General features: G+C 30.4%; 1 protein-coding gene across 6 annotated transcripts in view; it reads left to right on the top strand.

Annotated features, from left to right (window-relative positions):
• Nucleotides 1-13,798, top strand: part of LOC122502218 (titin-like) — a 128,887-nt gene that overhangs the window by 76,553 nt on the left and 38,536 nt on the right. For all 6 annotated transcript variants that reach the window (XR_006301621.1, XM_043612158.1, XM_043612155.1 and 3 more), the window contains one exon: nucleotides 7,275-7,625. Coding sequence is in view for 5 of the 6 variants with exons in the window: in XM_043612158.1 (XP_043468093.1) it covers nucleotides 7,275-7,625 (351 nt within the window). In the remaining variant the exon portion in view is untranslated. The remainder of the gene's footprint in view (nucleotides 1-7,274; nucleotides 7,626-13,798) is intronic.

Below are 13,798 nucleotides of genomic sequence, written 5' to 3'. Positions count from 1 at the left end.
AAATAAAATCTTATAAAAAATATATTTTAAAATAAATAGTTTAGGCTTAAAGTACTTTTGTTTCAATACATAAACTTAAAAATGCATATGTACCGAAAGTTAAATGTGATTATTTGATTAAAAAATTAAGTAAAATAAAAATATGTTACATAAGCTAAAAATTAATAATTTTACATTTTACTCACATAAATGTGATAATTTAAAAGTTCCACCTCCTGGGAAATTAATTTTGAATCTACTCAGTTATTTTTAATGTATTATATAATAAAATGTTAAAAGTTAACAGTTTCAAGCAAATTTAATAAGTTTTAAAGTCATAAGCCTTAAAGATCAGCCATTTTGAATTTGTTAAATCCGACTTAAAATTCGGAATTAGCGACCCTAAAAACCCGTGAGTAATGAGTTTCAAGCGAATCCTTTTAGTTTACAAATTCGTCATTCGCCATATTGGATCCGCCATTTTGAATTTAGAAAATCCGACATTAAATTCGTAATCAGCGACCCCAAAAACCCCCGAGTAACAAGTTTTTATCAAATCCAACTAGTTTTGAAATTTGTCATCCGTCGTAATGGAGCCGCCATTTTGAATTTTAAAAAACCGACTTTAGATTAGCCAGCAACGACCCTGAAAACCTCCGAGTAAAAAGTTTTAACTGATTTAATTAAAGGGAAGGTCTTACACATTTTTGGTTCAGTTTATAATATTTCAGTTCAGGAAGGGGTTAATAATAAGTGTTAAACATTGGCGGCGTGAGTTAAAAATAAATCACGCATACGAATTTGTAGTGCTAAAACATTCTTGAACACGTATGCAAAGTGCATACAAATTAATAAAAAAAAAATTTTTTTTTAAAGTCAAAAGTTTTATGGATTTGCCCATAAACAAATAAATAAAAAAGAATATTGGATAATTTATGATTTTTTATTTTTAACTACTACAAAATATTCCTTTTTTTGTTAAAATTTATTATTAGAGCTGTGCAAAATTCGAACCGAACCGAGTTTTGTTCGGTTTTGGGGCGCCGAAATGTCGAATATTCGACATTCGAACTAGGCTAACTCTAATGTCGGTTTTTCGACAATTCGGCGCCTCAAAACCGAACAAAACTCGGTTCGGTTCGAATTTTGTAGTAACTCGAATGTCGAATATTCGACATTCGAACTAAGCGAAAAAATTCGAACAGTTCGGTTCGAATTATTTTGCACAGCTCTATTTATTATTAATTTATTATTTATTACCTACTTTATTAAACCTGTTTCATTAAATCTTATATGATTCTATATCAGTTTAAGCATTATTTGATCTTTATAAGCCCTGAGGAAATTTTCCGTTTACCAGGAAGAGCTCGTAACGGAATTTCTGAAATTCCGTTTACCAGTTTAGGAGCTGATATACGAAATCGACGGGTCTCGTATGTTTGTATTTACTGTGTACATGCTCAAGTTATATAATCATTGGTTCTAAATTTTTATCAATTAATAGAAGTTATCGACTTTACCGATCAATTGATTGGTACTTCTATGAGACGTCAACTAAACTCAAATACAAAAATTTTAAATATATGGTAATTCTTCGTCATCTCATAAATGGCACTTGATCGGTTAAGTCAATAACTTCTATTAATTGATCAAGTTGTAAAGTTAAAAAAATAATTTATGATTGATGAATTTTGTGCCCTAACTAGTAAAGTGTCAATTTCGGCCCTGTCGTAACCAATAAAGAATCCAGCGACATAACGCGCAGGTCACTGGGGGTTCGATTACGTAACTTATTCCGTATTCGACATATCAGATTCCACATTCCATCGAATTCAGAACTGATCAGTATTTACAATGACATTGATTGGACAAGTCGATTCATCCCACATAGCACAATATCTTGCTGTAAGTTAGTTGTGTGGATTAAACGTATATAGTTTGTAAGCTTACGCTGTATACTTGTAGCAGATTCAAGGTGAATTTAAAAGTTCCGCCTTGATAACAAAATGTAAGATCATGGCTTGCAAAATGCAAAGCATACATGTGGATCAGCACGCACCTACTGCCATCCGATCACCATGCATATGTGTCCGCTATGGATAGGCATATGTGCGGCACGTATGCCAGAGGCACGCTGGCGTTAACAGTGCGAGCTTTTGTTTTAGCGTATGCTTCTGTTCTAATTCTGTGTTTGACATATTTATTGCATTTTTGTATATATTATTGTTACCGAGGTTATTGACGCGTCGCGTTTCTTCTGTCGCGTTATTTCTATACATTTGTTGATTAAGATTTTTATTAGGTTTTTTTCGATTGTACTTTGTGAGCCGCAGCTAAATAAGAAGCTGAAAAATAAAAGACACAAAAGATTAGTAAAGTCTGATATATAATTATTTATTTTTTGATTCACTAAAGGATAATTTAATTTCAGTTTTTTAAATTCTCTTGTAAGAAAAATTTAAAATTATTTAATAATAAAATAGAATTGCCAGATAAATTTGATTTTGTTTATGCCGAACATTTTTCTGACATCCAGACAGAATTTTGACTTTTTCCTGGATATTTTTCTTCACTTCAAACACAGTTGGGCAAAATAAAAAACGAGGTTCAAAATACTCTACAGACATCATCTAAATGGATTTTAGAAATTTTTTTTTTTAAATAATAAAAAAATGCATTTTCTTTTAGTTTTTGGAGAATGAAGTTGCATATATATTTATTTATTTAATAACATAACGGGACATGCCCTTTCGTACATTACGTACTCCCTAATTCTAAGAGTTACATTTGTAACATATAAAAACGCAGATACAATATGAAGGTTGGCGCTTCAAAAGTTTAAGTTCGGTATAGATGTAAACACCGTTGTAGTGTAATAATGAAAATAAAGTAATATAATTAGATATCTTTGTTTCTTTACTGAGTCCATTAGAAAGTTAGTTATTGTAGTGAATCTTACAGTTTAATAGAAAAATATCAAAATAATATTAATAAATGATAAATTTGTATCTCTATCCGAATTAATTTTAAACAATTAGTAAAAATTATATGAAAAATAAAATTAAAAATTCTGAATGAAATAACATGTTTAAAACATTCTAGAAACTGTAAGAATATATAGAAATTCAATGAGTAACATAAAAAATGAGGAGGGTATTATACACATTTTTCGCTTAACAAAATGTCATTTTGAGAAATAAATCACAATACTTTAAAAGAGTTTAACTCAAAAAATCCACACACAAAAAGTTTGCTGAATACATTTAAACACTGAAGAGAATAATGACAGAAGAATTAATCCAAAACCAGGTACTGCAGTTGGATTGGCCAACTGTTTACCCGCCTATCTGAAGTGTGAAAGTAGAAGTACGTTTGCCGGGAGGGATTTTAATAATTGTGGAGACTCCACGACGAAAAACCAAACAAATGTTTGCTTCTCCCTCTCGTCGACGCACGGGTAACTGCTCCTTCACTCTCCTAATCTCGTCCCTCTGTATCTTCGTTTTTTCATTCGACAACCATAAATTCTCCAAGTCCGATGAATTTACAGAGTCTCTTTTAGCAGCCACGAACGATCGCAAAATCGCTTGTGCCCTCTCCTCCGTCGCACATACGATTTTCACCGGGCGTGGCTTTTGAGAGACCTGCGCACTAGCACCAATTTTGAATGTTCGAATTCCATCAAGATCAGTTGATTAAGTAAACTTTTTAAATTTGTTGCTGACAACTGCTTTCAAGGTGTTAGAGTCTGTGTTAGGTGTTTCATCTTCAGGAAGATTAAATAGAACTAAGTTACACTTTCTTTCTGACCGATCCACTATTTCATTAATACAGGCATTAATCTCGACTGTTGGATTGTCCAACCGTGAACATCCCGCCTCAATCTTGTCAATTCTTTCCTCAACCAAAGCAAGACGATTCATCAAATCAACCACTCTACCCTCCATATTTATTACTTTGGAAAGTGTCTCATCCAATTTGACATTTACTTCCTTCAAATTTTCATTCATTGTAGAGACATTACGAGATATTGTTAACGTTAGCTGATTTAAGGCGTCCACAATAGTATCCAAATTGACAGCAGAGTTTGAGAATTGTGAGTCAGCTGACGGGGACAATGACATCGGCTTACAGCAATTAACAAACGATCCGTTAGGCAAAGTAGAGGTCTGTATTGCACAGCTCCGATGGTAAGGAAGTTTACATCCATAACAAAACGTAGGAATAGCACGTGCAATGTCTTTACCACACTTTGTACACTTCTCAATATTTACTGCAGATGCCATTATTAATTTACTAGAAAGTTCCAATATGTAAAAATCAGAAGTTCACAAAAAAGAATTGCAACTTGCAAACTCACTTTAATGAAAGAAAACCTTGTTAATGAACCAATGTCCTAAATGAGGTTAGGAAATGTAGACCCAAGTTTACAATAAATAATGCAGGATTTAAGTGAAAAAGTCACAAAATATAAAATGAGGGAAGCACCACAATATTAAGACACTCCACCAAAAAATTAAACCGAACTTATAAACCGGTTAAACTATATAAAAAAGCCGAGACACGCACAAACATGTGCTCAAAAGCCGCCACCTACCGGCAATTCATATATAGTCCAAAAACGTTTTTAATCGCTTAAAATTCATCACTCGGGTGTTCTCGGGGTCGCTGATTACGATTGCAGTGTTGGTTATTCAAAACTCAAAATAACGAATGCAAAACGGCGGACGATTTATTAAAAAATTAAATTTATTTGGTCAAAGCTCACAACTCGGGGTTTTTTGGTTTGCTGATTATGAATCTGATGTTAATTACCAAAAATTAAAAATGACGGATCCAAAATGGTTAAAACCTTTTTTTTTAAATTGAACTAATTTGTTCAAAACGTACTACTCGGGAGTTTCTTGAGACGCCGAATACGAATACGAAATTGGTTGCTAGAAATATAATGAATCTGCAAATAAAGACAAAACGTATTTACCTATAAATATTTTACGAAAATCTGTAAAATAATCATAAAGAAAAACAGTATTATTGAGCTTTAATCTTTCTTAGAAGAAAAATAGCCATCTGTCATAAAAAAGATATCCTTTGTTTTTTACACTTCTTTTCATTTGTTATAAACGAAAAACATTTTTTTTTAAATCAAATTATTTTAAAGTAAAAACCAAAGGAAATCTTTGTTATGAAAGTTGACTATTTTTCGGTTCTGTTTTTTTGTATTGTTTTGTTTTTATAAGTAGATTTACTATATATCTCGCTACCAATTCGGAATTCGTATTCGGTGACCCGAAAAACCCCCGATTGGTGAATTTTGAGCAAAATAAATCGATTCTTACAAAAGCCTGCAGTCATTTTGGATCCGTTATTTTCAATTTTCCAAAACTAACACTGGATACGTAATCGATGACCCAAAAGCAAAAACAATTAATAAACAAAACTAATTCAATTTTTCAATAAGTCATTGGACATTTTAAATTTTTCATAACCAACACTGGAATCGTAATCAGCGACCCGAGAACCCTTAAGTGATGAGTTTTGCTCGATTAAAAACATTTTTAGATTATTTATGAAACTTTATTCTTCAAAAAATAAAAGAAAATGCATTTTTTATTATTTACAGCAAAATTGTTTAAACGATATACAAAGATTTTAAAATCTGACGAGAAAAAAATGTAGTGCTAAGTGTCTAAGGAAAGAAAACTTTCCCTCCGCAAAAAACCTGTTTTTTTTCGTGATTTTAGCAAAAATTCGCTATTTTTCTGTTTTTTCATAACTACTTCTAAAATAATGATTTTTTAAAAAAATGACCAACAGAGGACTTAAAGCTGACTAAATTCCTGACAATTTCAAAAATTGAAAATGATGGATTCATAATGGTGAACGAGTTTTTTAAAAATCCATCGAATTGGCACCTATTGGATACGCCAATTTGATTTTTTGAAATCTGACATTGGAATCGTAATCAGCAACCCCGAAAACCCCCGAGTAACGAATTTCAGACGAATTTCATCGATTTTTAGAAACTTGTCCGCCATTTTGGATCCGCCATTTTGAAATTTGTAAAACTAACAGTGCATTTGAAATATACGACTTCAGAAACCCTTGATTAGTGATTTTAGTAAGTTTAGCGCTTAACTAAATTTTATTACTTGAATTTTTGCTGCAAATGTTTAAGGGATACTAAAAATGAAGAAAGTAGTTTAGTTCACTAAATTTAGTGTAGAATTGTCATTTTTAATCCAATCGAGGTCTACAAGAGCTCAAAATTTTTGTAATCATATAGTCTATCAATAAAAAAATTAAAACCTAAACATTTTTTCCTGTTTGATGTAGAACAAAATAGTAGAAGTTACTCAAATATTTAAAAATCATCAAAATTGTCATGAAATTTGATCTTTAATCGACTGTAACTCTCTGAATTTTTGTTGAATATTATTCTGGGACCTATGGATCGAAAGGTAATTCAATAACCTTTTCAATGATACCTTACTTATTATATTTTGACAAGCTAATTTTCCTACAGGTAAGTTTAAGTGACGCCGCACCTCGAAAATGCAAAATTTGAAGCTACAGAAAAATTGCACGAGGAAAAAAAATTAAAACTATGATTTTCTTACTCAAAAAATACCTACTATTAAAAAAAAAATGTTTTTTTCGATTAACAAAAAAAAGTTTTTAATTTGTAAACCTGTGTTATTTTAGAAGTAGTTCTGAAAAAACTGAGAAATAGAGAATTTTGGCTAAAATCACGAAAAAAAACGTGTTTTTTGCAGAGGGCATATCTCGGTCAATTTTTGAGCTACAAGGTTCACTTTTTTTTAAATTGCTCAGAATTTTTTACACTTTCTTTTTTTAATGACTATTTTTACCCTTAAATGGAATAGAAAGCGGTAATTTTCAAAAAACTGATTTTTGCACCTCTTTTGCAAAATTTTTTTGCTTTCCCGACGGAGTTTGAAGTACCAAATTTAGGCACTTTATTTTGACCGTAAATTGAAAGGTTTAAGCAAAAAAAATTGGGGTCCAGAGATAAAAAGTCTAAAAATGTTAATGTGACTGGACTATATAGCGTCCCACAGAGTACTAACCGCCGCGCGCCCTAGCTATAACATTGGTAGTTTACTAATTTGTATATATATATGTCATTAGCAAACAACTGGATATTTTTATTTTTTATATTTTCTTATTAAATTACTTAACTTGGACATGCTTATGTTATTCACAAAAGATCTTTAAATATCAAGGTAATTATATATAATAATTGTGTTAACATCCGTTTAAAATTTTTGTAGAAGAAGAGGATTTATCTAAACGTGAAGAAGAAAGGCGAAAACAAAAAATCGACGACCTTGAGTGCCATTGTATACGAGAGTTAGGACCTGGTGACGACAGTCCACAGCAAAGCCGTGCGTCAGATGGGAGGAGGTCTAAATTGAGTGATACTGAGGCGATTCCAGAAATAGTCGAACCAGATTATGACGGTGAACCAGACTCTGGGGAATTAGAGATATCTATTAAAAGTACAGAAGAGGATGAGAACACTGTGAAAAAGTACATTGTATCATATGAGTCAAAGGTCGAGAAAATGACTCGCGACGCCGTCAAATCTAGGGATCCTAGCCCAATTACTACACAACGTGCAGGTAAATAAAAAAATTTGTATTCAATTTTTAATACTTTTTATAAAAAATATTAGTTCAAATTGTTTATTATCAGTTTTTATGATAATTTTTATGATACAACAGAATCTCGATATATGCTTTATTAGAAGAAGAATAAACATATCTTTAAAATTTTTTTTATTTTCAGCACTGAAATTTACATTATTTTATAAAAGGTCAAAACAATCGAAAGCAGATTCATGAAAACGTTTTATCTCTGATTTTCAATTATCTATATTTTATGATATTCAAAATTTTCATTTTATAGCCCAATCAAAGCCACTTTCGTAATTTTAAACTTTATGATTGCTTATTAATCGCTTACAGAATTGCAATTTCAATAGAACAGGACACTTCGAATTTTTGAAAACTACTGCGCTTGAAATAAGTTTTTTTCAAATTTCGATTGACTTTGCTTATAGAAAAATCTTTGAATTTTTGGTTACCCGAAAATCCTCTAATGGGGTTATTTATAAATTACGTAAAACACTTACAGAACTGGCATTAATGTACACATCGGTATCTTAAAGAAGGTAGATGAATTAAAATTTCCAAGCAGGCCTTACTTTGGGTGTTTCAGACTTTCTGGCTAGCAGTGCTGTGAAAATGGCAAACGTGGTTGGTTGGTGGGTGAAATTGTGAATTTTGATTGGCTAAAATTCTAAATTGGCAGTTTTAGGGTTCCGTTTTCACGTTCAGTCATTTGAAACTAAGCCCCGGTAATAAGCGAGGAATAGAGAATAATTATATTTCCAGAAAATTTGTTTGAAAACGATAATTTTTAATTATTCTAAATAGGCAAATTTACCTTGGAGCTCTATTCCACGGGAACCACCAAATTTCAAAAAAACCTATTATTCTTAATTCTACGTGTGAGCAAGGCGATAGCAAAGAATTCAAACTTTCTATTTTTTTAATGCGCAAAGTTTCTGAAAAAATATGGAGTTCTATTTTTTTGGATTGACTGTTAATGGTTTCACACTGAGAGAAATGAATGGTTAGGGCAACTACTTTATTATTAGTAAAAGCGGAATTTATTCTCCCGTCTATTTTGTTAGTAAAATCTAGTAATTTTACCAGTAAGTTTTAATATTTTGCATGTAAAACGTAACTATTTAGAATTAGTAAATGTGAAACAGTAAATGTATCCACAAAAATAGTTGGCTTTACCGTTTTCGTTAGTAAATGAGAAAAAAAAGATGTCGTCTAACGTAACTATTTAGAATTAGAAAATGTCAAACAGTAAATGCATTCACAAAAGTAGTTGGCTTTACCGTTTTCGTTAGTAAACGAGAAAAAAAGATGTCGGCTTGACATATGACGCATAACATATAGTGTTGTCCTCTTAGTGCATTTGTTAAAGCTTAATGTGGTTATTTGTTTCTAACTTTTTGTGATTTTTGTGCTAAGAAGAATATTGAGTGTGTGGAAGTGATGAAACTGTCAGAAGAGATGTCGAGAGTCGAGGGATGTAAAACACGTGTAATAAGTGCAACTTGTAAATATTTTGTGTACTCGAAGAAAAAGTGCAGTGTTATTTTTGTAAGGATGATTACTTTTCTAATATTATTCGCACATAAAAAATATGTTTATCATATCTTTTTAGTGTGCGAATAATATTAGATAAATAATTGTTGTTATATATTTATTTATTGTAAAGTGAACTAATTAAATGTATTAAAATTCAGATTAGTGGTAATTTCAGTGCTAAATTATTAAAATCAAATGTTAAAACTAGTGAAAATATGGTTAAAAAACGCATAGTGCTTACAATAAAATGTAAAATGCTCTTATTGAAAGAAATTTTGAAGTGTTTAATGTTTAACGTCAAGTTTAATTATGTTTAATGAAAAGTTTTGAAACATAACCTCAAGTCAATTTAGTGGAATAGAAATTTCTACTGATTTGTTGTACTTTCTCATTCTTTTGAATGCGCGTTTTATATTTTGTGAAGTCAATTCAGAATAAAAGATTTTTCTGAAATTTTGATGGTTCCCGTGGAATAGAGATCCGAGGTAAATTCGCCTATTGAGAAGAATACAACTTTTGAATTCTTTTCAATTTTCCTCTTCTTACTGGGGCATCAAATGATAGCACGAAAACTGTCAATTTAGACTTTAGCCAACCAAAATTCACAATTTTACTCACTAACCAACCTCGTTTGCTATTTTCACAGCACTGTCAGCCTGAACGTCGAAAAAAACCCTTTATTTTAACCTTTACATTCATTTATGCATATATTCTATAATGAACATGTGAGAGGCTTATTTCAAGTAAAAAGCAGAACAGCAGTAAAAGACATCAAGTTACTAAACAAGTAGGAGAGAGTTAGCATCATTGAACCGGGTCTTTTATAAAGTCCTACACTGAGAAAAATAATATTGTAATGTCAACAAAATCGTTTTGTTGAGCACTTTTTGTTGAGATTACTAAAATTTGGTTGTCCGTACTAAATAATCTACAGAATGTGATTAAGGGCCAGTTTCACCAACTGGCGGTTAAGCTTGGTTCAACTGAACTCGTTCAACTCTTGATCGTCAGAGTTAACCGCTAGTGCGTTTCACCAGCCTAATCCCAGTTTAAAATGAACGCGTTTAGTTAATCTACATTCCCTAGAATTTCCTACACTGAGAGAAAAGAAGGTACACTGCTGTTCATTTGGAGGTTGTGTATCGCAATTCAAATTTGGATCAACTGCGCACTCTAAAGGGGCGTGTAACGCGCCCCTTTAGAGCGCGCTGCTGACTCTTGACATGGGACGCAGTGAGCTCGCATGGTCTCCATAACCTAGGTTATTTGACCATGCGGTCTTTAGAGTGCGCAGTTGATCCAAATTTGAATTGCGATACACAACCTCCAAATGAACAGCAGTGTACCTTCTTTTCTCTCAGTGTAGTGGTTATGGCGCTTAAATCTAACCACGGAATGTAAATAAACAACTGAACTAACCTAAAATATAAATGTCGCATAGGTTCTTTTGAGCTTAATATCTATTATTTTAAATTAAAACCTTAATAAAAAATGAGTAGTGGAGTAAAAAACAAGTTGTTCTTTTTATGATCATTTAGCTTCCACAATATAATATATATACCAATTGCTTAATTTCTTAATCTAGAATAATTATTTAAAAGTATTTTAAAAAATTTCAAAAAATACAAAATTTAAATTTTTTGTTAAAAATAAAAATATCGTCCGATTAATTTTATAAATATTGATAAAATATATACTTTATATACATAAATCGATTCGTTTTCATGGCAGAAATACAATTTTGACAAGAGTAAATGAAAATTTTAATAAAGAAAAAAGTTATTTAAAAAATTACAAAATTTAAATTTTTTGTTGAAAGCAAAATTAGACAGAGAGAGCCAAACTTTTTTTTAAAGTCCTTTTTTATATTTTCTTAATTTAATAACATAATAGTACATACATATTTTGTGATTGTGGAGTAGTAGATCAGATTTGTAAATTTCAATACGAATGTCAATTAAATGACCATTCAAAATTTGTAATGGCTTTTATATGAATATTTCTAAACATTTGTCAGATTTATTTTTCTTTTTTTAAAATCCTTCTTTCTTTATATTTTTTTAATTTAATTTACATTTAATAAAGTTAAATCTGTTGAAACAAAGCATCTACACTCCCGCTCAATAACTTTTGCCCACCCTACAGCGATTGAAGGTTTTACAAAAAGTTTTGTATTTTTCTTATTATTAAAGATAAAAAGCTCAAAAAGGTCTCTTTTTAAAGCTCTTTTCCTGAGTTTTAACACTGTATAAAACAAAAATTTAAAAAATTAATTTGTTAATGTTTAAAAAATGTTATTGCAACATAAAATTTTTCGTTTTTTTTCGTTTTTTTTAAAGTGATACAGTTTCATAGGAAATGGTCGCACTTTAATCAAACACATATTTTCTGAAAGCTAGTTTTATCACCTTTAAAATGCATTTTTTAAAATTTTTATACGATAATTTTTAAGAAAAATATAATTTTTTGTTTAAAAAATTAGCCATTTTTTTTCAATTGTTGATAATTCAAAAACGGTTACTTTAGGAAAAAATTTTTAGGAACATAAATTGTTCCTTTTTGTGTGCAGAATTAGAAAAAAAATATTAAAAATTTTTTTTAAAAAAAAATTTTTTTTTTCATTTTTTATATTTTTATGTTTTAATTGTAGAAACTCGCTTTTTATACTCACTACAACAAGCAAGAAAATTTTTCACCGTATTTATTTAATTTTTTTTAATAATTTTAACTCACCAATCATTTAAATAACTTTTGATATAATACTTATTTATTATATTGTTTGTAAACGGATTAAAGGTTCTTAATTACTTTGACGATTGTCATCATAATCTCAGTCTTGTAACAATTGTCACAAGTGAGTGTAAAAAGCGAGTTTCTACAATTAAAACATAAAAATATAAAAAATGAAAAAAAATTTTTTTTCAAAAAAATTCAAAAAAATTTTTTTCAAAAAAAAATTTTTAATATTTTTTTTCTAATTCTGCACACAAAAAGGACCAATTTATGTTCTTAAAAATTTTTTCCTAAATTAACAGTTTTTGAATTATCAACAATTGAAAAAAATGGCTAATTTTTTAAACAAAAAATTATATTTTTCTTAAAAATTATCGTATAAAAATTTTAAAAAATGCATTTTAAAGGTGATAAAACTAGCTTTCAGAAAATATGTGTTTGATTAATGTGCGACCATTTCCTATGAAACTGTATCACTTTAAAAAAAGCGAAAAAAAAACGAAAAATTTTATGTTGCAATAACATTTTTTAAACATTAACAAATTAATTTTTTAAATTTTTGTTTTATACAGTGTTAAAACTCAGGAAAAGAGCTTTAAAAAGAGACCTTTTTGAGCTTTTTATCTTTAATAATAAGAAAAATACAAAACTTTTTGTAAAACCTTCAATCGCTGTAGGGTGGGCAAAAGTTATTGAGCGGGAGTGTACATGCAATATTGTTTTGATAGTGGGTCAGTTTGGGATAGAATGCTTTGTATATGTCGTAGGCAAATAGAAAAATCCGGCATTTAGCTTAATGCCTAGGCATTGGGCTAAATGCCGGCAAGTAGATAAATGAATCGTGAAAAATGGTTATTTTTCTATTTGCCTGAAATCAATTAGTCATTTAGCTTATTGACTAGGCGTTAAGGAAATTGCCTAAGTAGCACCCGGCAAATAGAAAAATGAGAATATGTGCATGTGTCACTCAACAGAAATATTAAAAAAAAATATGTCAAAATTAATTAACACAAATTGGGTCTTGCATAACTCTTTCGGTTCCGGCTGTAGATCGTGGACCATTTGATTTCGCGACTATTTTTGGTGTCATTTTAGATGTTCAAAATGGTGTTTATCAAATAGGAACTAAGGGTGGAATTATAAAAGGTTGGTTTCCTCGAACTAACATTGTGCAATCGGGAACCGAAATTATAAAAGTTGACGACGTATGTAAAGATGTTACATTAACTTTAAGGGAAGCTGTGTCTCAGCAATCTATGACTGGTGGACAGGGTTACAAAATATGTAACTGTAAGGCAGCTTTGAATCAATGTCAAACAAACAGATGCTCTTGTTAAAAGGCTAAAATACTATGTAACTCGCGGTGTCATCAGTCCTCTACATGCCGTAATAAATAAATAAAAAATATAATTATTATTGATAATAAAATATTTGTGTTAATTAATTTTGACATATTTTTTTTTAATATTTCTGTTGAGTGACACATGCACATACAGTAGGATCTTTCAATAGTGCAGTCGTCGGGAATATTGTGCACTATTCGAAGCAAGCAAAAACTAAAACATTCAGGTCCGTGTCAAGAAAATTAAGGGTCCCCCACTACTAAATACCGGGCACCACTAAATGATACTACACGGAAAGAAAAGGTCTGGAAGAGATATCCATAAAAATATTGTTGAGCAGAATATTGTTGTGTTATCCAATTCAATGGAAGAGACAACTTTCAGAATGGAAGCACATTCCATATTCAATGGATGAGGGAGCCATATTATATTGTTGAATCAAATATGGATGTGACATCCATAGGCATGGTTGGGCTTACAATTCATGCTATGGATTTTCACATATGGCTGCCTCATCCATGTAAACTTTGGTTGGGAGATCCATAGTTA

Source organism: Leptopilina heterotoma, unplaced genomic scaffold (assembly GCF_015476425.1).
Source record: "Leptopilina heterotoma isolate Lh14 unplaced genomic scaffold, ASM1547642v1 Lhet_223, whole genome shotgun sequence".
NCBI lineage: Eukaryota > Metazoa > Arthropoda > Insecta > Hymenoptera > Figitidae > Leptopilina > Leptopilina heterotoma.
This window is presented reverse-complemented; position numbering and strand designations above follow the sequence as displayed.